The 22,612-nt window shown below is 40.2% G+C and overlaps 3 gene segments (V, D, J or C); all 3 read left to right on the top strand.

Moving 5' to 3' along the window:
• The first annotated feature begins 983 nt into the window (after positions 1-983).
• LOC113889308 lies at positions 984-1,643 on the top strand. The segment is given in 2 exon segments: positions 984-1,035; positions 1,234-1,643. Coding segments are annotated over 2 exon segments (462 nt in total).
• An 11,093-nt stretch (positions 1,644-12,736) lies between these two features.
• On the top strand, positions 12,737-13,492 carry LOC113889309. The segment is given in 2 exon segments: positions 12,737-12,785; positions 13,002-13,492. Coding segments are annotated over 2 exon segments (540 nt in total).
• Positions 13,493-21,231: 7,739 nt separating this feature from the next.
• LOC113889310 lies at positions 21,232-22,057 on the top strand (the record flags this gene model as incomplete). The annotated part of the segment is given in 2 exon segments: positions 21,232-21,271; positions 21,780-22,057. Coding segments are annotated over 2 exon segments (318 nt in total), but the record flags the coding sequence as incomplete, so codon positions are not given.
• Between the last annotated feature and the right edge of the window lie 555 nt (positions 22,058-22,612).

A 22,612-nucleotide genomic window follows, 5' to 3' on the forward strand; every position in this document is an offset into this window, starting at 1 on the left:
AGAAGAAATCAATATCACCTGCCATTCCTCCTCAACCGCAGAGCAACTTGGATTCAAGTCCCCCAGTCATGAGACTTCTGTCCATGGGGAATCACCCAGAAAGCAGCTCACTGCCTCTTCACTGCTCCACCATGACTTTGGTGTTCACCTTGATGCTTGAGGCACTCCTGCTGCTGAGTGAGTACTGTTCCATTTTACTCTCTTGTCCACACACAGAACATTGTTCTAGTTTGACTTTGAATAGAGACTTTTGTTTAGCTGAGTTCACTGATTCAGTATTAATGGTTCAGGAGCCCAGTCAGTGACCCAGCCTGATGGCAACATCACTGTCTCTGAAGGAGCCCCTCTGGAGCTGAGGTGCAACTACTCATTTTCTCTTCAACCTAATCTCTACTGGTATGTGCAGTACCCCAACCAAGGACTCCAGCTTCTCCCGAAGGACATGTCTGGAAACAATCTTGTTTCAGGCATCAAAGGTTTTGCATCTGAATTTAGAAAGAGTGAAACTTCCTTTTACCTGAGGAAAAAGCCCACTGAAGTAATTTGACCAAGCACTTCTATGCTCTGAGTGACATGGTGACTAGGACTTTAGGGGGAGCTATCTGCAAACCCCTGATATCTGGTAGCTTAAAGGACTCATAGTTTCAGCCTGTGTTATTTTCAGGAAGTTGGCATGTTCTGTGAAGGCAAATAGTACAGAGAATATAGAGTATTGCAAATGTTTCATTCCTATGGGCATCTTAGATTTTTTCTTTTCTTTTTCAATTTGCAAAGAAAGGATTTCTTTTCTCAAGTTCAGTGTTCTCAGTGGAGTTGACTGTTAAATGGGACTTCCTGTCACAGAGTGTCACCTGAGCAGGGTTTGTTGGGTGAGCTGATTGGTTGCAGGAGCAGGAACATTTCCAGACAAGAAGTGACACACCACTTACTGGTTTAGCTGTGTATTTTAAGCTGAAAATTTCTCAGCAGCAAGTCAAGGCATCATGAAGAGGCTAGTGGGCACTGTGCTGGGGCTTTTGTTTGCCCAGGTTTGCTGTGAGTTGGGGCTGCCCTGCAGGGGAATCTGAGGAAATGAGCAGCTGCTGTACTGTTGAGGGAGGGAGTAGAAAGAGTTGACGAGTCCTGCACACTTCCTATCCTTCTCAACATCGATGGGAGCTGGAGGAACACGTTCAGGGTTTTTTCAGAGTTACAGTGAGCCTCACCTGTGACTGTCTGTCTCTTTCTCATCAGGTGTGAGAGGGGTGGATGTGGAGCAGAGTCCCCCAGCCCTGACTCCACAGGAGGGAGACAGCTCTACACTGTGGTGTATTTTCTCCACCTTGGCAGACAGTGTTCGGTGGTATCTTCAGAAGCCCGGGGGCCGCCTCATCCACCTCATTTACATTCCTTCAGGAACAAGGCAGGAAGGAAGATTAAATGTCACGGCAGTCCCTAAAGAACGCCGCAGCTCACTGCACATTTCCTCTTTGCGGACCACAGACTCAGGCACTTACTTCTGTGCTGTGCAGCACTGTGCTACCCGGGCACCTGCAGCCTGTACTCAAACCCTCCGCGGGGCTCAGCCCCTCCTCCAGCCACAGTCACACCGTGAGGCCACCACAGGGCATTTGCAGTGCTTCTTATTGGCCTTACAGATTTGAGACTTTGGTCTTTATCTTCCTCTCAATCTGTATCTTCTTCTGCGCTGGAGTCTCAAACTTGTAGCTAGGAGAGGTCTATTAATAGATAAGAAAGTGAAAGGCGCTCAGTCGGGTCCGACTCTTTGCGACCCCATGGACTATAGAGCCCATGGAGTTCTCCAGGCCAGAATACTGGAGTGGGTAGCCTATCCCTTCTCCAGGGGATCCTTTTAACCAACTGAACCAAAAGGGAAGCCCAAGAATACTGGAGTGGGTAGCCTATCCCTTCTCCAGGGGATCTTCCCGACCCACGAATGGAACCGGGGTCTCCTGCATTCCAGGCGGATTCTTTACCAACTGACCTATGAGGGAAGCCCTATCAAAATAAATATTTAGCTACAACATGCTCTACTTCAAAATAAGAAGAAGTTAAAGGAACTAAAAGAAGAGAAAAGTGACTCCAAGAAGATGTTATTCAGCTAAGTTGGCTGTCCCAAGAATGTCCATCCAAACCTGCCTCACCATGATGCGTCCCAACAGACAACTGCAGATACATCTCATCCTACTATTGCTGCTGCTAAGTCGCTTCAGTCGTGTCCAACTCTGTGCGACCCCAGAGATGGCAGCCCACCAGGCTCCCTCGTCCCTGGGATTCTCCAGGCAAGAACACTGGAGTGGGTTGCCATTTCCTTCTCCAATGCATTAAAGTAAAAAGTGAAAGTGCAGTCGCTCAGTTGTGTCCAACTCCTGGCGACACAGCAAACAAAAAGTACATATATGCTCAATGGTTAATATGAACTTGGTCGTTTAACTAAAATTTATCCTCTTTCAATTCTGGATGCAAGAAGTCTGAAATCAGTTTCACTGGCTACAGTTAAGGTATTGGCAGGATTGATTCCTTTCCTAACTGCACATTACATAATTTTATTTATTTTGTAAGTATGGAAAAATACACATAATTTTTGTACCTTTTAATCCGCTTCACCTATTTCACTCCTACACTCACCCCTTTCCCCTCTAGTAACTGGTAGTTTATTCCCTATATCTATGAGTCTGTTTCTGTTCTGTTAGTTTTGCATTTTAGAATCCATATATAAGTGAAAACATACAGTATTTGTCTTTCTCTGTCTGACTGACTTTGCTAAGTATAATACCCTCCAGGTTTTCGGTGTTGTCTCATATGATGAGATTTTATCCTTTTTATGATTAAGTAATATTTCATTGTGTGTGTGTGTGTGTGTGTATATATATATATATATATTACACATATTCTCTATCTATTCATATGGATGAATACTGATTGCTTCCATATCTTGGTTATTAGAAATAATGTTTCTGTGAATATTAGGGTGCATATATATTTTCAAATTAGTGTTTTTGTTTTCTTCTGATAGATATCCAGGAATGGAATTGTTGAATGATACAGTATTTATATTTTTAATTTTTGAAGAACCTTTATGCTGTTTTAAATAGTGGCTGCACCAGTTTACTTTCCCAGCAAGGGTGCCAAAGTGTCCCTTTTTTACACATCCTCAGCAATACTCATTACTTCTTGGCTTTTTGATGATAGTGTTCTGATTGGGGTGAGGTGAGATCTCATTGTGTTTTGATTTGCATTTACCTGATGATTAGAGATGTTGAATGCCTTTTCATGTGTCTGTTGCCCAGCTGTATGTTTCTTTGGAAAAATGTCTATTTAGGTCCTCTGCCTTTTTAAAAATCAGATTATTTATAGTTTTTATGTTGCATATAAATTTCTTTATATATTTTGGACATTAACCCCTTATTGACTAATTATTTGCCAGTATCTTGTTTGATAGGCTGTCTTTTTGCATTTTAATAGTTTTATTCCAATTTCGATGTCTTCTATTTTTCCTATATGACTGCTGTGACTAGGACTTCAAGTACTATGTTAAATGGAAATGGTGAGAGTAGGTATCCTTGTCTTGTTCCTCATCTTGGAGAAAAGTTTTCAGTTTTTACCATCAAATATGATATTAATTGTGTGTTTGTTGTAAATGGCCTGTATTATTTTGAGATGTGTTCCCATTATACCAAGTTTATTGACTTTTAAGCATGAATGGATGCTGAATTTTGTCAAATACTTTTTGTCTGTTGAGATAATTATATAAGTTTTTATCCTTCATGCTATTAATGTATATCATGTTGATTGATTTGCAAATATTGAACCATCCTTGTACACCTAGACTATATCCTACTTGGCCATGATATATGATTCTTTCATAAATTGTTGAATTAAGTTTCCTAACTTAATTCAGTTCTAACGGAAGTTAGTCTTGAATATTCATTGGAAGGACTAATGCTGAAGCTGAAACTCCAATACTTGGGCCACCCAATGCAAAGAACTGATTCACTGATAAAGACCCTGATTCTGGGAAAGATTGAGGGCAGGAAGAGAAGGGGACAACAGAGGATGAGATCGTTGGATGGCATCACTGACTTTATGGACATGAGTTTGAGCAAGCTCCAGAAGCTGGTGATGGACAGGGAAGCCTGGCATGCTTCAGTCCATGGGGTCACAAAGAGTTGTGCATGACTGAGCAGCTGAACTGACTGAATTGAAGTTTGCTAATATTTTGTTGAGGATTTTTTTTATCCATGTTCATTTAAGAAACTGACTTTTTTTGGGTAGTTTTATTGTCTGGTTTTGGCATCAGGGTAATGAAGGTTTCATTGAGTGAATTTGGTAATATTTCATCACCTTCAATTTTACGGAAAAAATTTGAGAAGGATGGGACCTAACTATTCTTCAAATGTTTAGAGAATTACCCTGTGAAGCCATGGAGTCCTCTACATCAGGAATCAACAAAATACAGCCCATGAACCAGTCCATTCAGCCATTTACTTTGTAAATAAATTTTGTTGGAACCTAAGAAAGCTTATTTATTTATGTATTATCAATAACTTATTTCATGAAACAATGGCAGAGTTCAGTAGTTGCAACAGAATGAATGGCCTACAAAGACAAAAATGTTTACTGTTCTACCCTTTATTGAAGAAGTTTGTAATCCCCTCTTCTACATCATTAGTCATCATGGAATGCAAGTTAATGCCACAGTGACATCTCTATACACCCATTAAGGGTAACCCACTCCAGTATTCTTGCCTAGAGAATCCCGTGGACAGAGAAGCCTAGTAGGCTGCTGTCCATGGGGTTGCACAGAGTCGAACACAACTGAAGCAACTTAGCATGCATGGCATTGGAGAAGGAAATGGCAACCCACTCCAGTATTCTTGCCTGGAGAATCCCAGGGACAGGGGAGCCTGGTGGGCTGCTGTCTATGGGGTTGCACAGAGTTGGACATGACTGAAGCAATTTAGCAGCAGCAGCAGCATACACCCATTATTCTGGCTAAAGATAAAAAGACAACTATATCAAGTATTGTTAATGATACAGAATAATTGTGAGATTTAGAATCTATTTAGAGGCATATTCTCTTCAGTGTGCAGCAGTCTCCTTGATCTGATGTTGATCTTATGGGAGGAGAGACAGCCCCATGCAGTGACTCGGCTTGAGGGCCAGTTTCTGCCTTTGAAGGGATCCCAGGACAAGTGAGGCCCTATTATGAGAAATTTGAGAGCCCTGCCTCCTCCTGGTGTGTCCAGCACCCAGACCAAGGCTTCCAGAACCTCATGAGACATGCCTCCATATGGAACAGAGAAGGTTTCACAGGGGACCTCAACAAGGGTAGAGATTTACTATCTGAAGAAATCCTTGACACAAGAAAAAGACTTGGCCACATATTTCAGTGTTCTGATAGATGCTCTAAAATATATATATTATCAAAAATAGTTAAAGAAGAAATAGAAAAGCTAAATAAGTATATAATCATTAAAGTAACTTGACAATTACAAATATAAATTTATAGAGAATTCCTAATAGATGGGAAGTTTTTAACCTGCAAGCGTGCCCCACTACATAATTAAAAATCGAATGCATAGTAGGATGCATAGTAAACCATGTAACCAGAAAACATTAGAAATTAAGTTTATATAGGGGGCTTCTACAAATAAATAAGAAAAACATTCAAAATGAAAAGAGATAATAAAGATAATTTACATAAAGGCAATTTAAAGAAGAGGAAATAGACATGTGAACATATAAAACATCAACTTCTGCAGTAATCAGAGGAAATTAAAGCAATTTACTGTCTCATTTCTGTCAGATAACCAGAAATGTGAAAATCCAATAGCATTAAGTTTTGACCCAAATAGAGGGAGACTATTAAATTTCTCCAGATGGAGAAAAGCAACCACATAAAGAACATTTATTTAACAACTTCAGAGAAAAATTGCCTGAACTATTTAATAAAGTAGAAAATGTATATATTTAAAAGTCAAGCAATTCCAATTCCTGTTATCTACATTCAAGGGATTCCAACATTTGAACAATGAGGCATTTAGGATAGTCACACCAATCCTGTAAGCAGACGTATAACCATTCTAGTACAGAATGAACGAATAATGAATTACATATGAAGTCAAAATACATGAACTATTACAAGCAAAGAAACAGTTCTCTATATTATTTTCTTAGATAAATCTTACAAAAATAAAGTGCTGAGTATAAAAAGCATCAGAATGATATATGCTGCATGACACTACTTATGAGAAATTTCAGAATATAATCACAATATAATATATTGTTTTGTGATACATAGCTATAACAGTAAAATTGAAAAGACACACATGGAATCTTCCCAATAGTAATTACTTTAAAAATAAGAATAGTACTAGGAGTACTCTTTAGTTTTATCTGTAACGTTTGGAGAGAGCTATTGAAAATATAGCAAAATTAAATATCTGTTAACCATCATTGCCAGGGGAAAATGTGTCTGCACATAATTTTGTGTACTGTTCCATGTAAGGATTATTTAGTATTTAAAAAAATTTTTTAAATTGGATGGTAGCAACCACAGCTTTTACTAGTCCAATCGATTCATGGAAGGAATAAGATAACTCCTGTTACCTATAACTTTGACAGATGTACTTTCAATAGGCCATAAAATGCCAATAAAATGCTAGAGAAAAAACTTTTAACTTGTTTAAGCACTAGAAATTATTTATCCAAAAATAAACAGCACAGAGATTTCCTACCACAGTTAAAATATACACTTTTTGAGTACACAAAAAGAGAAAGTGAAAAGAAAATCAGATCATCTGGCTTAGCAGTGGGAGACATGCCCCCAAGATGTTAGTCTTCAGCTAAGTTGCAGGATACAAAATTAATCTGAATTCCAATAATGAACTATCTGGAAGAGATATTAAGAAAACAATTCTTTGTCCATCACATCAGAAAGAAAATACCTAAGAATAACTTTAAGCAAAGAAGTATAGACTTGTATATTGAAATCTGTAAAACATTGATTATAGAAATTGAAGACAAAAATTAATGGGAAGATATTTTGTTCTTACAGACCGAAAAAATTCAATTGTTAAAATATCCATACTACCCAAAGCATTCTACAGATTCAATGAAACCTCTATCAAAATTCAATGACATTTTTCACAGAGATAGAATAAACAAACCCTAAGATTAGTATGAGAGACAATAGACTACTAATAGCCAAAGTGAACTAGAGAAAGATCAAAACTGAAGGCATCACATGATCTCATTTCAAACTATATTACAAAATTATAGTAATAAAAACAGTGTGTGGGGTTTTTTTTTTTTTTTTTGGCATTAAACAAAGACACATAGATCAATGGAGCAGAATAGAGAACCCAGAAATAAACCCTTGCATACACAGTCAGTTCACGGCAAAGAAGCCAAAAATATACCCTCAAGAAAGGAACATCTCTTCAATAAATGGTATTATGAGAAATGGAAAGCTACATGAAAGAGAATGAAATTGAACTCATCAAAATGGATTATAGAATTGAATATAAAAACCACAACAGTAAAGCTCAGAAGAAACAACATAGTGGGTAAGTCCTTGACATCAGTATTGGCCACAGGTTTTTTTTTTTTGTATTTGAAACTAAAAGCAAGGACAACAAGAGAGGAAAAAAAAAAACAAGTGTAACTACATCAAACTAATAAGTTTATGTATGGCAAAAGAAGCCATCAACAAAATGAAAAGGCAACCTACAGAATGAGAGCAAATATTGCCCAAACATATATCTGATAAGGGGCTAATACCCAAAATATATAAATACCTTGTATAATCATTAGAACAAAAGTCTGTTTAAAAATAAGCTGATGATCTGAATAAACATTTTCCCAAAGAAGACATCAGATCAGATCAGATCAGTTGCTCAGTTGTGTTCGACTCTTTGCGACCCCATGAATCGCAGCACGCCAGGCCTCCCTGTCCATCACCAACTCCCGGAGTTCACTCAGACTCACGTCCATCGAGTCATGACCAAAAGGTAAATCATATGTTCAACATCTTTAATCATCAGGGGAATGAAAATCAAAACCAAAAAGAGCTATCCCTTTACATCTGCCAGAATGGCTACTATCAAAAAGACAGGGAATAAAAAATTTTGACCAGAATGTAGAAGAAAGGGAACCCTGCCCACTGTTGTCGGAAATATAAATTGGTGCAGCCTCTATGGCAAACAGTTTGGAGGTTCCTCAAAAATTTAAAATTAGCTCTGCCAAGATATTCAGCATTTCCACCTCTGATTATTCATCTGAAGAAAATGAAGTCAATATCTCAAAAAGATATCTGTACCCCTCATTTATTGCAGTTCATCTACAACAGCTGAGACATGGAAACAACCCAAGTGTCCTTTGACAGATGAATGGATAAAGAAAACATGATAAAAAAAGAAAAATTTTCACAGATTTACAACAACATGAATGAATCTTGAGGGCACAATACTAAGTGAAATAAATCAGGCAGACAAAGTCAAATACTGTATAAAATCATTTATATGTGGACTCTAAGACACAGGTACAGGAACATACACACACAGACATATACACACACAGACACACACACACCCCCAGACCTCATAGATACAGAGAATAGATTGGGGGTGTAGGGTGTGGAATAGGTGACTATGTTCAAAAGACAGAAACGTCTAGTTATAAGAGAAATAAGTCCTGGGGGTGCAATATACAGCATGATGACTATAAAAAATTTTTTTAATGTTGTCAGTGTGTAAACCCTCTTGGCTTTCCAATATTTTTTTTTAATTAAAAAAAAAACTGGCTGCTCTGGGTCTTTGCTGCTGCACACAGGCTTTCTCTAGTTGCGCTAAGCGGGGGCTGCTCTTGGCTGCAGTGCACAGGCTTACTGTCCTGCCTTCTCTTGTTGTGAAGCACAGGCTCTAGGATCACAGGCTTCAGTAGTTGCAGCATGCAGGCTCCAGGGCATGTGGGCTTCAGTAGTTGTGGCACACAGGCTCAGTAGTTGCGGCTCTTGGGCTCTAGAGCAAAAACTCCATAGTTGTGGTGCCCGGGCTCAGTGGCTCCAGGGCATGTGGAACCTTCCCAGACCAGGGATTGAACCCGTGTCCCCTGCATTGGCAGGTGAACTCCCATCCACTGTACCACCAGGGAAATCCTCTCGAAGTTTGTTTTGCTTTTTTTCAGGTAGTTTGAACACTTGAATAACAAGTTTGGAATAGGATGTACAACTACTGGACTGGAGTATCTTTCATAGGACTGAAATATATAAAACTCAAAATAGGATGTAGCACCCAGATTGGAATGCAAAGTGAGCTTCAGAAGACAGTCACCAGAGATGCAAGAGGGAGAACTAGGGAAGATCTGGGAATCTCAGTAGTAATTCTGTGCCCTCATATGCTATGTGAGTTTGGGGATTCCTATGAAGGAACCATGGAGAATCCAAGGACAATCTGTTATAAAATAACTCAGTTAGGTCTTCCTTGGAGGCTCAGTGGTAAAGAATCTGCCTGCCAAATCAGGTGACGTATGTTCAACCCCTGATACAGGAAGATCCCACATGTCATGGAGCAGCTAATCCTGTGCACCACAACTATTGAGTCTCTGCTCTAGAGCCTGTGCTCCACAGTAAGAGAAGCCACCGCAATGAGAAGTGCAACGACAGAGTACCCCGTCTCTCTGCAGCTAGAGAACAGCCTGTGTAGCAATGAAGACCCAAACACTCTAAATTAATTAATAAATAAAATTATAAAAAGAATTTTATTCTTATTGGGGTTTCTTTATGAGGTGTTGAAACAAAAATAAAATGTTTGAAATTTGATTAATTTGATGTAAATGACTTCATTAGTTGAAATTTTAGAATAAAATGAAATAGAATTTTCATTCCTTCAATGTCAAGAAAGGAAATATTTTTATTTTAGAAATATATACTAATTTATTAATTATATATATTAATATTTAAACAATATATATATACACCATATATATTGTGAATCGCTTTTAATATTTTTACTGATTAAGCAACATTTTAGGAGAAGTTTTATCCTCATGACAACTATAATGAGAATTATAAGATTGTACTAAAGAGTATAACTGCATACATGACAGCAACATGGTCAAATATTTGAATTTAGAAGACCCATTGGTTCTTGCTTCCTAAACTTTTAATAGGCTAATCACAGAGTTACATCACAAATGAATATGATTTTACAGCCATTACCACTTGGTATTGCAATACTCAACTGGAGAGATTACAAAAGTCAGAAGCCTATTCTGTGTTCATTTGTCTGTGTGATATTTGCTATACTGAAGTTATGTGCTAAAGTTACCAGTTCACATGGTTTGGTGGGTAAGTGGGAAGAAAAGGGAGTTCATGGCTTATTGTTGGTCTTTTTTAGGAAAACTAGGGAGCAGTTAGTATAATTCATCTTAGAATCAAAATTAGAAAAGCAAGAGAACAATCAGAACAGGAATGAATATTTGCAATCCCAGAATGATTCATAATGAATTTGTTTCAGATAACATCCCAGATTTTAGAAGAGATTAATTTACTACTAAATTTGGAAGTTTTAAGTAAAAAATATCTTTCAATTACATCCTTCAATATTAAACTCTGGCTTGTCCTTTATCAGGTATTATTATTTATTAGTAAATCACAAGGGAAGGCAGAACAATGTTTAGGACAGTCTAAATCTTCCAACCTGAGTGTCAGCACATTCAGACTTGATCCAGCCAGAAGCTATGTTTTTCAGAGTCAGAGTCTATAATGCAGCTGAGGGAACATGCACCATTGCTGTCAGGAACTCAGAGCAAGGCCATATCAACAAAGGGGAAAAACTGCCTTCATGTTCTCCCTGCATTGTTGTGGGCATTTGTGGTGTCCTCTACTTAGTTACAGATAATTGGAAACCAGGAGAGCTGCTTCCTGCCAGCACCCAGAGGTGAAATGGAACAGAGGACTAGATGTCTCAACTAAATATAAACTCTCCTCCCTGCATGACTCATTAATGTCTTACTTCAACTAAAATCTAAGAACTGGCACTGTTTTAGATCTTTCTGTACTTTCTTTTCTACTTGTCTATTTGCCTTTGGTTCTTTTATATTAATTCATCTATTAAAACAATGAAATCAAATGGAAGATTGACAATGACATTCTACATGATCATGTACAGTATACAAAACTTCAGTCACCAAATAGTGTGGTGTCAACATTTGCTAAGTGTTACAGATACCATATTTTGTAAGAGCGCACTGTAGCCTTGTGGCACAGAAAAAGTCAACATGCTTAACTTGACCTTACAGAGAAAAATAAAGAACCACTAAGAAGAGAAACTGAACACTTTGGGGTAAAAAATATGACATGAGGACAATTTAAGGACACCTGATCTAATAAATACAATTCTACTTGTAAAGGCAGCAGGATTGAATATACTGATGCTCTTCAAAGTCTACTAAGTAAAACTCAATGTCAGATTTCAAAGATTAATATTTTTTCCTGTTAAGCATTTCATTAAAAAAAAACACATACAACTGAATAGATTCTGAAAGTCAGGAGTGATGTTTTATCATTTGATATTGAAGTCACTTTATTTATTGAAAAATATAAACAAAGACCTAGAACCAAGTGAGAAAAGAAAAAGACACATTAATTATTTTGGAAAAGACTGCCTTTTGTCAAGAAAGCTAAAGGGCTTCCCAGGTTGAGCTAGTGGTAAAGAACCCAGCTGGCAATTCAGGAGACATGAGATGGTGGTTCAATCCCTGGGTCAGGAAGATTCCCTGGAAGAGGGCATGGGAACCCACTCCAGTATTCTTGGCCCTTCCCAGATGGCGCTAGTGTTAAAGAACCCATCTGCCAGTGCAAGAGATGAGGGTTTGATCCCTGTGTTGGGAACCCACTCCAGAATTCTTGCCTGCAGAATCCCCATGGACAGAGGAGATTGGCAGGTTATAGTCCATGGGGTTGGAAAGAGTTGCACATGATTGAAGCAACAGCACAGCACACACATAAGAAAGTTAAAGATCTGTGAGTTTGTTTTATTGTGGTTTTTTTAAAGAGTCATTAAATTCTGGATAAACAAATATAAGCATAGGCTAAATGAATGACCAGAATGACCAGTAAGTAGATTACAGAAAGGATTCATAGTGTATACTAATATGTTTTGAATGGGCTGGCAAAATTATTATCAGTGTATGTCAACTTATTTAGTCTTCTGTTTCTCTCAGCTCAAACCCTTAACATGTATGTGTGTTAGTCGCCCAGTCATGTCCAACTCTTTGGGACCCCATAGACTGTAGTCACCAGATTCCTCTATCCTTGGAATTCTCCAAGCAAGAACACTGGAGTGGGTTTGCCATTCCCTTCTCCAGGGGATCCTCTTAACTCAGGGATCAAACCAGGGTATCTTGAATTGTAGGTGTATTCTTTACCATCTGAGCCATCAGGGAAGCCCTCACACACATAATACTAACTGCTTTCTCCATGACGCTTTCAGGATCTACCTAACATAAGAATCATGGAAAGAAAAGTAGAAAATTAAACATCTGTGAGCCAAAAGTTTTTCCCATCTGTGAAAAAGACCATGTGATTTATGAACATGACAAACCCCACTTCCTGTTTGAAGCAGTCACACAAGAACAAGTACTACGTATATGTGCTGCCAGGCACACAGAGACACTGAACTCTCAGCTTGAGGCAGAACTGAGCACATTTGTGCAGGGGAATCCATGCCTCATGCCGCTCTCCAGGCTGCTCTGGGTGTTCCTGGCCATCACCTTCTCTGGTAGGGATGCTTCCAAGCCTGGGTGTGAGAGTTCAGGGTGAAAGGGCTGCACACAGGCACGTGGTGCTTCACAGGGACTTGGGGAGGAAAGGAGGGTTGGAGAAAAAGAAACATTTTATAATTTCAATTTGGTTTGTCTCTGGATCTTAAATTAATCTAAATCCCACACTATTTTATTTACTACTTCATCTCTGTTTTCTGTTTTTTTCCCTATAGGATCCAGTGTGGCCCAGCAAGTAACTCAAGTCCAGACAGTGGTATCCAGTCAAGTGGGGCAGACAGTCACCCTGAATTGTCGATATGAAGTAAGTTGGAGCATGGACTACTACTACATTTTTTGGTATAAACAGCTTCCCAGGGGAGAGATGACTTTTCTTATTCATCAGTATTCAGAATACGGTAATGCAAGAAATGGCCGCTACTCGGTAAACTTCCATAAAGCACATAAATCCATCAGCCTCATCATTTCAGCCTTACAACTTGGAGACTCTGCAGAGTACTTCTGTGCTCTCTGGAAGCTCACAGTGCTTGAAGTAATGGGAAAAGCTGAACAAAAACCCCAGAGCTTAATAAGAGAGAGCCCCACTGCTTCAGATCCTCAGTTGAAGTTCACACCTGCACATCCCAGAAGAGAGATGGTAGTCCTGTGGTTGCTTCATCTGTGGTCTGGATCAGAAGATTTAATTCTAAATAAAAGCTCCTTCTAGGTGGATCACCAGGCTACGGCTGGAACCAGGTGGGCCTGCCCCACAGGAACTGGAGACTGAAGAAGACAGGGAATCACTGTGGTTTCTCCCTCCCTTTTGTCCCCCAGTTTCCCACCACTGTTTTGGGTCCCCCATTTGAGCAGGAGGCCAGTAGACACTAGAACTGGGAAAGCACATCTTATCTCCTGCAACTCCTTTCTGGTGGATCCACTTCACAGGTCTTGCCTCTCCTTTCACTAAGAGTTTCCTCTGATTGCCCAGGTTGATACAGCCTTTCAGCTCTTGCTAGTATCTTGATGCTTCCCATCTCTTCTTTGTTTTCCTTAACCCTGCCTGCAAATCTATAAATATTCCCTTCATTAAATTTTGTAGTTAAATCTTGAAGTAAATCAAAGATCTTTCTATATTTGGAAGCAGGTGTCCACAGTAACTTTCTACTAATACATTCTTCTCTTGAACTTTCGACTTTAAATCAATCATACTGAACATGTGTAAACTTGTTTAAAGCTATAAACTTGTTCCATAATAATTTAAAGTGACTGCTTCACTAAAATACACTCACATCACAAATCTGGGTATAGTTATCTGGAATCGTTATGAAAATCATTTCCTTAGCCCTTTCTTCTTAGACCTTGTCTCACTTAAGGTACAATCAGGGAAGCAGACCATCAGTGATGTCGAATAAGAGATTAGTTATATATAAAGATTAGAACTCAGGCAGTTGCTAGAGTTGATGGAGTAGTCTATACAAGCAGAAAAGATATAAGCACTCTAATGTTCATTGCAGCACTAATTACAGTAGGTGGACATGGAAGCAACCTAAATGTCCAATGATGGAATAATAGATAAAAAAGATATGGCATATATATACAATTGAATATTATTCAGCCATGAGAAAGAACAAAACAGTGCCATTTGCAGTGGCATGGATGGACCCAAAGAGTGCCATGCTGAGTGAAGTAAGTCAGACAGAGAAAGACAAGTGTCATCTGATATCTCTTTTATCAGATGGAATTTTAAAAAGTGGTATGTACAAATGAAGGTGTTTACAAAACTGAAATAGAGTCCAGGATGTAGAAAACTAATTATGGTTACCAAAGGGGGAAAGGGATATGAGGGATAAACTGGCAGACTGAGATTCACATATACACACTACTATATATAAAATAGATAACTAATGAGAACCTTCTGTATAACACAGGAAACTCTACTCGATATTCTATAATGACCTATACAGGAGCACAATCTAAAAAAGAGTGGATATATGTATACATATCCACTTTGCTGTACAACAGCAACTAACATTGTAAAGCAACTATACTCCAATAAAAATTAATTTTAAAAGTAGAGATAATAAATCTACTGGAAAAAATAAGAGTTTTCAGAACTTTGAAAAAACAGTGATACCTGACTTCTCATCCAGACCAATAGAAGTTACAAAGGAAAAGTATTTTTAAAGTGTTTAATAAAATAAACAAATAAAACTTTCAAGCTAGCTTCTTATGAAAATGAAGATATATATTAAAATGGCTGTGTTGAATATCAATGCTAAGAGGGTGGAAAGTCAATGTGCAGACTTTTAAACTATATTTGCAATGCATATTTCTGAAAAATGACTCAAATGAAAAAATATATAAATCACATAAAATTAATCAGTAAAGAAAACAGTCAGGAAGAATGGGACAATCTTGGAGATCCAATTCAGAAATTTGATATTCAATACCTAATAAATATACTAAAATAATATTATTATTCATCAGGTAAGTGAAAATAAAGCTTCCTCTGAGTGCTCCATCTATGTCCTTACAGCACCCTGAATGCACTAATGTAGCTAGGAGAATACGACCCAAGAGGACAGGGAAAAATAATGACTGTCTCAAAGAATATAAGTGATTGAATAAATTTCCTATAGTTTTCCTCATCAAACCAATGTGGAGAAAAAAAAAAAGTAGTAACAAGTCACAGATTCTGGACATTGAAGAAAAGGCAGGTTTCACTAGAAAAAAAGAAAGATGATATTTTTTGAGCTTATTCTATGTCAGGCACTGTGGTATGCATTTCAGACTCATCATCTAATTTAAATATCAAAACCCTATGAGATAGGTTTTATTGTTTCTTTTTTTTTTTAATCTTTGGGAAATGAGCCATAACTTTCCTAACTGTGAAATGCTTCTCCACCTTTTATTAACCACCAGAGTGTAGCATTTTAGGGGGCTCCTGAGGAGCAAGGTCTGGACTATGGAGAAGCACTTGGACTCAAAATAGGGTGGCTGGACATCTGAGTGATGGTGACATTACTGGTTTAAACTGAAACCAAAAGTGAACTAGAATAGAAGATTCCAAACCTAGGCACAAAGTCCCAGGATGAGTAGATGAGGAAATCATCCACTAACCAGTTAACAGTGCTGAATGCTTTAGCAAGTTTTTTATATAATAGTATGCTGGGAAAATTGAGGGCTACGATGGCATATTATTCTTTAAACACTCCTGTGATGCTATCTTCCCAAATATCTACATTGTGTTATCTCTGAAGTTCCTTTACATCTTTACTCATCTTTAACCTGGTGAATTCTTTATTTAAATCTTTCTATTTTCCTTCCTTGAGAATCAGACTCTGCCACACTGCATGTAGCAGGCATGAAAGCTGAAGCACTGCCACCTGGTGTCCTGCTCAGATGTTCTGTGATACTTACACTGGCTTCCTTGCTGCCCTCTGTGCAAAGTCTCTTCAGTCGTGTCCGACTACAACCCCATGGACTGTAGCCCACCAGGCTCCTCTGTACGTGGGATTCTCCAGGCAAGAATACTAGAGTGGGGTTGCCATGCCCTCCTCCAGGGGATCTTCCCGACCCAGAGATCAAACCCACACCTCTTAGATCTCCTACACTGACACTCCTATACTCCTTTACCACTAGCACCACCTGGGAAGCACTAAATTGTGCGGAAGTCTAGTCAAGGTCAGGAAGCAACAGTTAGAACTGGACATGGAACAACAGACTGGTTCCAAATAGGAAAAAGAGTACGTCAAGACTATATATTGTCACCCTGTTTATTTAACTTATATGCAGAGTAAGTCATGAGAAAAGCTGGGCTGGAAGAAGCACAAGCTGGAATCAAGATTGCCGGGAGAAACACCAATAACCTCAGATATGCAGATGACACCACCCTTATGGCAGAAAGTGAAGAGGAACTAAAGAGCCTCTTGATGAAAATGAAAGAGGAGAGTGAAACAGTTGGCTTAAAGCTCAACATTCAGAAAACGAAGATCACGGCATCTGGTCCCATCACTTCATGGGAAATAGATGGGAAACAGTGGAAACAGTGTCAGATTTTATTTTGGGGGGCTTCAAAATTACTGCAGATGGTGATTGTAGCCATGAAATTAAAAGACGCTTATTCCTTGGAAGGAAAGTTATGACCAAGCTAGATAGCATATTCAAAAGCAGAGACATTACCTTGCCAACAAAGGTCCATCTAGTCAAGGCTATGGTTTTTCCTGTGGTCATGTATGGATGTGAGAGTTGGACTGTGAAGAAGGCTGAGCGCCAAAGAATTGATGCTTTTGAACTGTGGTGTTGGAGAAAACTCTTGAAAGTCCCCTGGACTGCAAGGAGATCCAACCAGTCCATTCTAAAGGAGACCCGTCCTGGGTGTTCATTGGAAGGACTGATGCTGAAGTTGAAACTCCAGTACTTTGGCCACCTCATGTGATGAGTTGACTCATTGGAAAAGACCCTGATGCTGGGAGGGATTGGGGGCAGGAGGAGAAGGGGACGACAGAGGATGAGATGGCTGGATGGCATTACCGACTTGATGGACATGAATTTGAGTAAACTCCAGGAGTTGGTGATGGACTGGGAGGCCTGGTGTGCTGCAATTCATGGGGTCGCAAAGAGTCGGGCACGACTGAGTGACTGAACTGAATATTGATGTGTGTGTGTGTGTGTGTGTGTGTGTGTGTATATCAGAGTAGTAAATCACAACCCACTCCAGTATTCTTGCCTGGAAAATCCCACGGACAGAGAAACCTGGTGGACTGTAGTCCATAGGGCTGCAAAGAGTTGGACACGACTGAGCATATATATATAATAAATGTTTTATTTTTCACATAGTACAGTCATGTGCATTCCCACAGGTCAGTAGATATTATTCTAACTTATTTAGTTCTTTTTCTTAATGATAATAACCTTTAGTGAAATATCTTAACACAAAAATAAGGCATTTCCATTACAGAAAATATGACCAGTCAGGTGAACACATAAAAAAGAAATAAAATTAGGAGAGAGAACAAGATGGCAGAGGAGTAGGTGGACATGAGGTACATCTCTCTCCATGGATAACATCAGGAATACACCTTCAGACACAGAAGTACATGCTGAACACCAGCTGAGAGTGGACAGGATTATCTGGTCAGCAGAAAAGAATATATAGACCCACACAAAACTCGGTAGGAGAAGGAACTAGGGGGAAAACTAGCAGTGTTAGTAGGACTGGACCTGCTCTCAGCAGGTGAGGGAACTGAAGCAGGGGTCCAACCCCCACACTGGAGCAACTGTCTGAGTCAGAGAAGAAACATTTAAGGCTGAGAGTGAAACAGCTGATCTGTGGCTGCCTACATGGAATGAAAATCAGAGGGTCCTTGCCACAGCCATTCAGACCCCAGATGGCACAGTGGCTGGGAGCTGGAGTTTAGGGATTGTGGAGCAATCCCTGGGCGAGGGCTGCTGTTGACTGCACAGAGACAGATTAAGGGGATGTGAGGGAAGAGTTTGTGGTGTGCAATGCCTGTGCAGAAAAGCCGAGCAGCCATGGAAGCAAGGCGATACTGCTGAGTCACGCATAGGGGGTGGAGCCATCACTATAGCCTCTCTCCCTGTACACGCCAGCGTTGGCAACTGAACAATAGGGAGGCTGGCTCATCAAACACCTGACCCCTGAACTATGGAGTAGGACCCCACCCAGGGTGCCCCATTAAGTGCCTGATGCGCCCCTCTATATAGTAGGAACCCAGCTAGGGGGGATCCTCTATGTGCCTGATGCACCTGAGCAATGGAGAAGGACCCCAGGCAAGGAAGCCCTCTAAGTGCCTGAAGGGGCAGAGCCTTGGAGAAAGACTGGCCAAAGAGGTCTTCTGAGGACCAGCTACAAGAAACTCAAAAAGACTCTGATAGCGCCATAAGTCCTGCGGTGGAGGCAGTCCCTGTCCCTGCACATTTGGCGTTGCCAGGGTCCTCAAAAGCCAGGCAGCTGTGCCACCTTCATGCTCAACTCTCACTGGGGCAGAGCTGCCACAGGGGCAAAAAAAAGTCTTGTGCCTATGCACACAGGGTAGCTTCGGTAGTGTCCAACTCTTTGCGACCCTGTAGACTGGCCTACCTGGAGAAGGAAATGGCAACCCATTCCAGTATTCTTGCCTGGAGAATCCCAGGGACAGAGGAGCCTAGTGGGCTGCCGTCTATGGGGTCGCACAGAGTCGGACACGACTGAAGCGACTGACTTAGCAGCAGCAGCAGCAGCTGTACAAGCTGCAAATTAAATCCACATTGACCACATGGGGTCGCTGTTGCAACGAGCTGATTCTAAAATGTGACCCTTTTAGGTTACTTCTGTACAAGGTATTCTAGCATATTTGCTGCTGCTGCTGCTGCTGCTGCTGCTAAGTCGCTTCAGTCGTGTCCGACTCTGTGCGACCCCATAGACGGCAGCCCACTAGGCTCCTCTGTCCCTGGGATTCTCCAGGCAAGAACACTGGAGTGGGTTGCCATTTCCCTCTCCAATGCATGAAAGTGAAAAGTGAAAGGGAAGTCGCTCAGTCGTGTCCGACTCTTCGCGACCCCGTGGACTGCAGCCTACCAGGCTCCTCCGTCCATGGGATTTTCCAGGCGAGAGTACTGGAGTGGGGTGCCATTGCCTTGACTCCTTCATAAATCCTTCTTTCTTCTCCACCTGGTACTGAAGGAAGCTGGTCATTCCATACTTGTTATTTCATATATACTGTGTCAAAATGTTACTAGAAGTCATTGGTACTCATTGATCTTTTCCATGGGAAAATGAAAAAGTTGCTTACTTAGAATACTTTCAACAATTTTAGACCTGGAAATGTTCCCCAAATATTTTCTAGTGATTTTCCTTTCCCATGTTATATGAGCAAAGAACTCAATGTACCACTATTTTTTTCCACATTAATGTGAGTATCTAACGTGTTTGGATTATTGCAATTGGCTGATTCAAACTAAAATTAAGATCTCTTTTGGATTTAGCTCTTTTTCAGAGTTATTTATTTATTTATTTTACTGTTACTGAGTTTATATATATATATATTTTTTGGCTGTGGAATCTTAGTTCCCCACATACACCCTGCAATGGAAACTTGAAGTCCTAACCACTGGACTGCCAGGGGATTCTCTACTGGGTATTTCTTGAAGGAAGAGTGAATGATCCATATATACATTAAAATAGTCACATATACTATAATTCCTACACAACTGCTTTCTACTGGTCACGGTTCTTTAATGTGGGTTAGAAAAGAAGGAAAGGAATGAGAAGCAATTACAGTTTACTGCTGACTGTTTCGGAGAAGGCAATAGCACCCCACTCCATTACTCTTACCTGGAAAATCCCATGGATGGAGGAGCCTGGTAGGCTGTAGTCCATGGGGTCGCAAAGAGTTGGACACGACTGAACGACTTCACTTTCACTTTTCACTTTCATGCATTGGAGAAGGAAATGGCAACCCACTCCAGTGTTCTTGCCTGGAGAATCCCAGGGACGGGGGAGCCTAGTGGGCTGCCATCTATGGGGTCACACAGAGTCAGACACGACTGAAGTGACTTAGCAGCAGCAGCAGCAGCAGCTGACTGTTTACAACAGGCTGACTCTGAAGTAGGTGTTATTGTCTCAATTTTATAGACGAAGAAACTGAGGCTCCAAGGAGAGAATTGCCCTAGGTCACAAGGTGGAAGAGCTGGGATTTGGATTTAGGTCTGTCTTGACTCTGAACTTGTGCCTTTTCTTCTTCTCCTCCACTTCCTGTTTTGGTAACTGATTCTACATCAAATATCTTTTCCTAGCTGGTCAGTAGGGACTAGTGAGGGGTCCACTTCTCCGTTTAATATCTGTTAAAGGAATTTAAGTAGCAGATGTACAGTGTGGACTTAGTGTGATTACAAAAGGACACCAGGGTGTCAGGAGATGAAAGGTCCAGTTCAGATGGCCTTATTTGCTCTTTTGTGGAATAAGATTAAGATTTCATTTCTTCTTACATTGGAACCAATGGGGTATTTCTGGGCATGAACGACCACCTCAGATGGATTATTCTCAGAGCTCCATGAATACGAGACTGACTACAGTGGATGAGCACCTTCTGGAACTGTGGAAAATCGATGAGGAATAAGGAGCCTAATGGAATCTACCCTTTGAAATATTTGTTTCATTCAGACCAAATCTTTAGAGGGTTAGAATATAGCAAAGATCTAAAAGGAAATCCAGGCTGCTGTGCTGTTGTGCTAGAAGTTTTTACCATTGTTCTTCTTCCTGAGTGCTCAGTTGAACCTTGAGGGGAAGCCCATTCTGAGGAGCTGTCGCCCTACTATTGGCTTGCTTCTGGGGACAGCCCCGTGTGAGAGCTGCTAGTGTGGGCTCTGGAAGTTGCTGCTATGTCTCTTCCCTGGTTCATAGCCTGGTCCAGGCTCAGACTCAGCAACGGAACTTAGACTCTGGGTCCTGGTTTACATTAGAATATGAGGCAGATAACAAGAGTGACCGTGCTCCTGACCTTGGGTGAGTTATTATGGCGTTTAAAGAAACTGGGATCTGGGTCCAGACAAGGAGCTACAATCCTGTCTGCTACCATTGCTGTTTATTCAAGATGCTGAGGGATGGCTTTGGGGTCCTATTTTTCTCCAGGCTGTTCCTTGGCATTTATGTGAGGAGTGAGAGAAATAAAGACATTCAGGGTTACTGAGCTCTGGTCTATCCAAGGGAGGAAGAAATTAGACCTGCCACTTCTGTTCATGTGTTTCCGGGATTCTTAAGAATAAATATATATAAAACAATGTGTCCCAAAACATGAGTGAGGAGTAATTTGTCTGTTCATGTGTTCCTGGTAAATCCTCAGAATAATTATTTTAAAAATGTGTCCCAAAACACAAGTGAGAAGTAAATTGTGTGTGTCTGTATATGGTGGGAAAATAAGAGGTTTACTTGAGAAAGAACCTGGAGGGTGCTGAGTTGGACCTTAAATTTGATTTCAAAATAGGAGCTAGTGTTGTGTTTTTTACTTCCACAGGTACTTTGAGTCTTGCTAAGACCTCCCAGCCCATCTTCATTGACTCATACGAAGGACAAGAAGTGAACATATCTTGTAACCACACCACAATAGCTACAAGTGACAATATCTTCTGGTATCGACAGTTCCCCAACCAGGGACCACAATTTATCATTCAAGGATATAAGACAAACGTGGAAAATGAAGTGGCATCTCTGTTAATTCCTCCTGACAGGAAGTTCAGCACCCTGAGCCTGCCCCAGGCTTCCCTGCGAGACACTGCTGTGTACTACTGCATCGTGAGAGACGCACACTGCGACAGATGGGGCTGCACCTGTGCAGTATCCCGTGTGGGGTGGGAGTCACAGCCCAGGGGATCCCCAAAGCAGTACCTTCTAAAGCGTTTATTTTACTGTATTATTTTCAGAAGGTATTAGCAAATCCATGTATTACTTTACTATTTTAAAAAAATATTGGAAAGATAGTCCATAATCATGAATTAGAAGAATTAACAGTTAAAACAGCCATCCTACTAAAAGCAATCTACAAAAAAAAAAATATTGGTCTTATTTATTTTTAAAATAGGTATTCCATTTCTATGGTCTAAAATTCAGAAAACACAAAAGGGCGTGATGCCTTTGTCCCATTATTGTCTCTGAGCTGCTCAATTATACAAAAGGAGACAATCTGTGGTATGTATACTGTTGTCACTTAGCTCACTGATGCCCCTCAGTTCATGCACACGCATGCACACACACACTGTGCACACACACACTACACACCCTTACATGCACATTGCATGCGGTCAGTTTAGACAACAAGCTTCTCAGCTTTTGAAAAACTCAGTCTAAGTG

The sequence above is a fragment of the Bos indicus x Bos taurus genome, unplaced genomic scaffold (assembly GCF_003369695.1).
Source record: "Bos indicus x Bos taurus breed Angus x Brahman F1 hybrid unplaced genomic scaffold, Bos_hybrid_MaternalHap_v2.0 tig00011744_arrow_arrow_obj, whole genome shotgun sequence".
Lineage (NCBI taxonomy): Eukaryota > Metazoa > Chordata > Mammalia > Artiodactyla > Bovidae > Bos > Bos indicus x Bos taurus.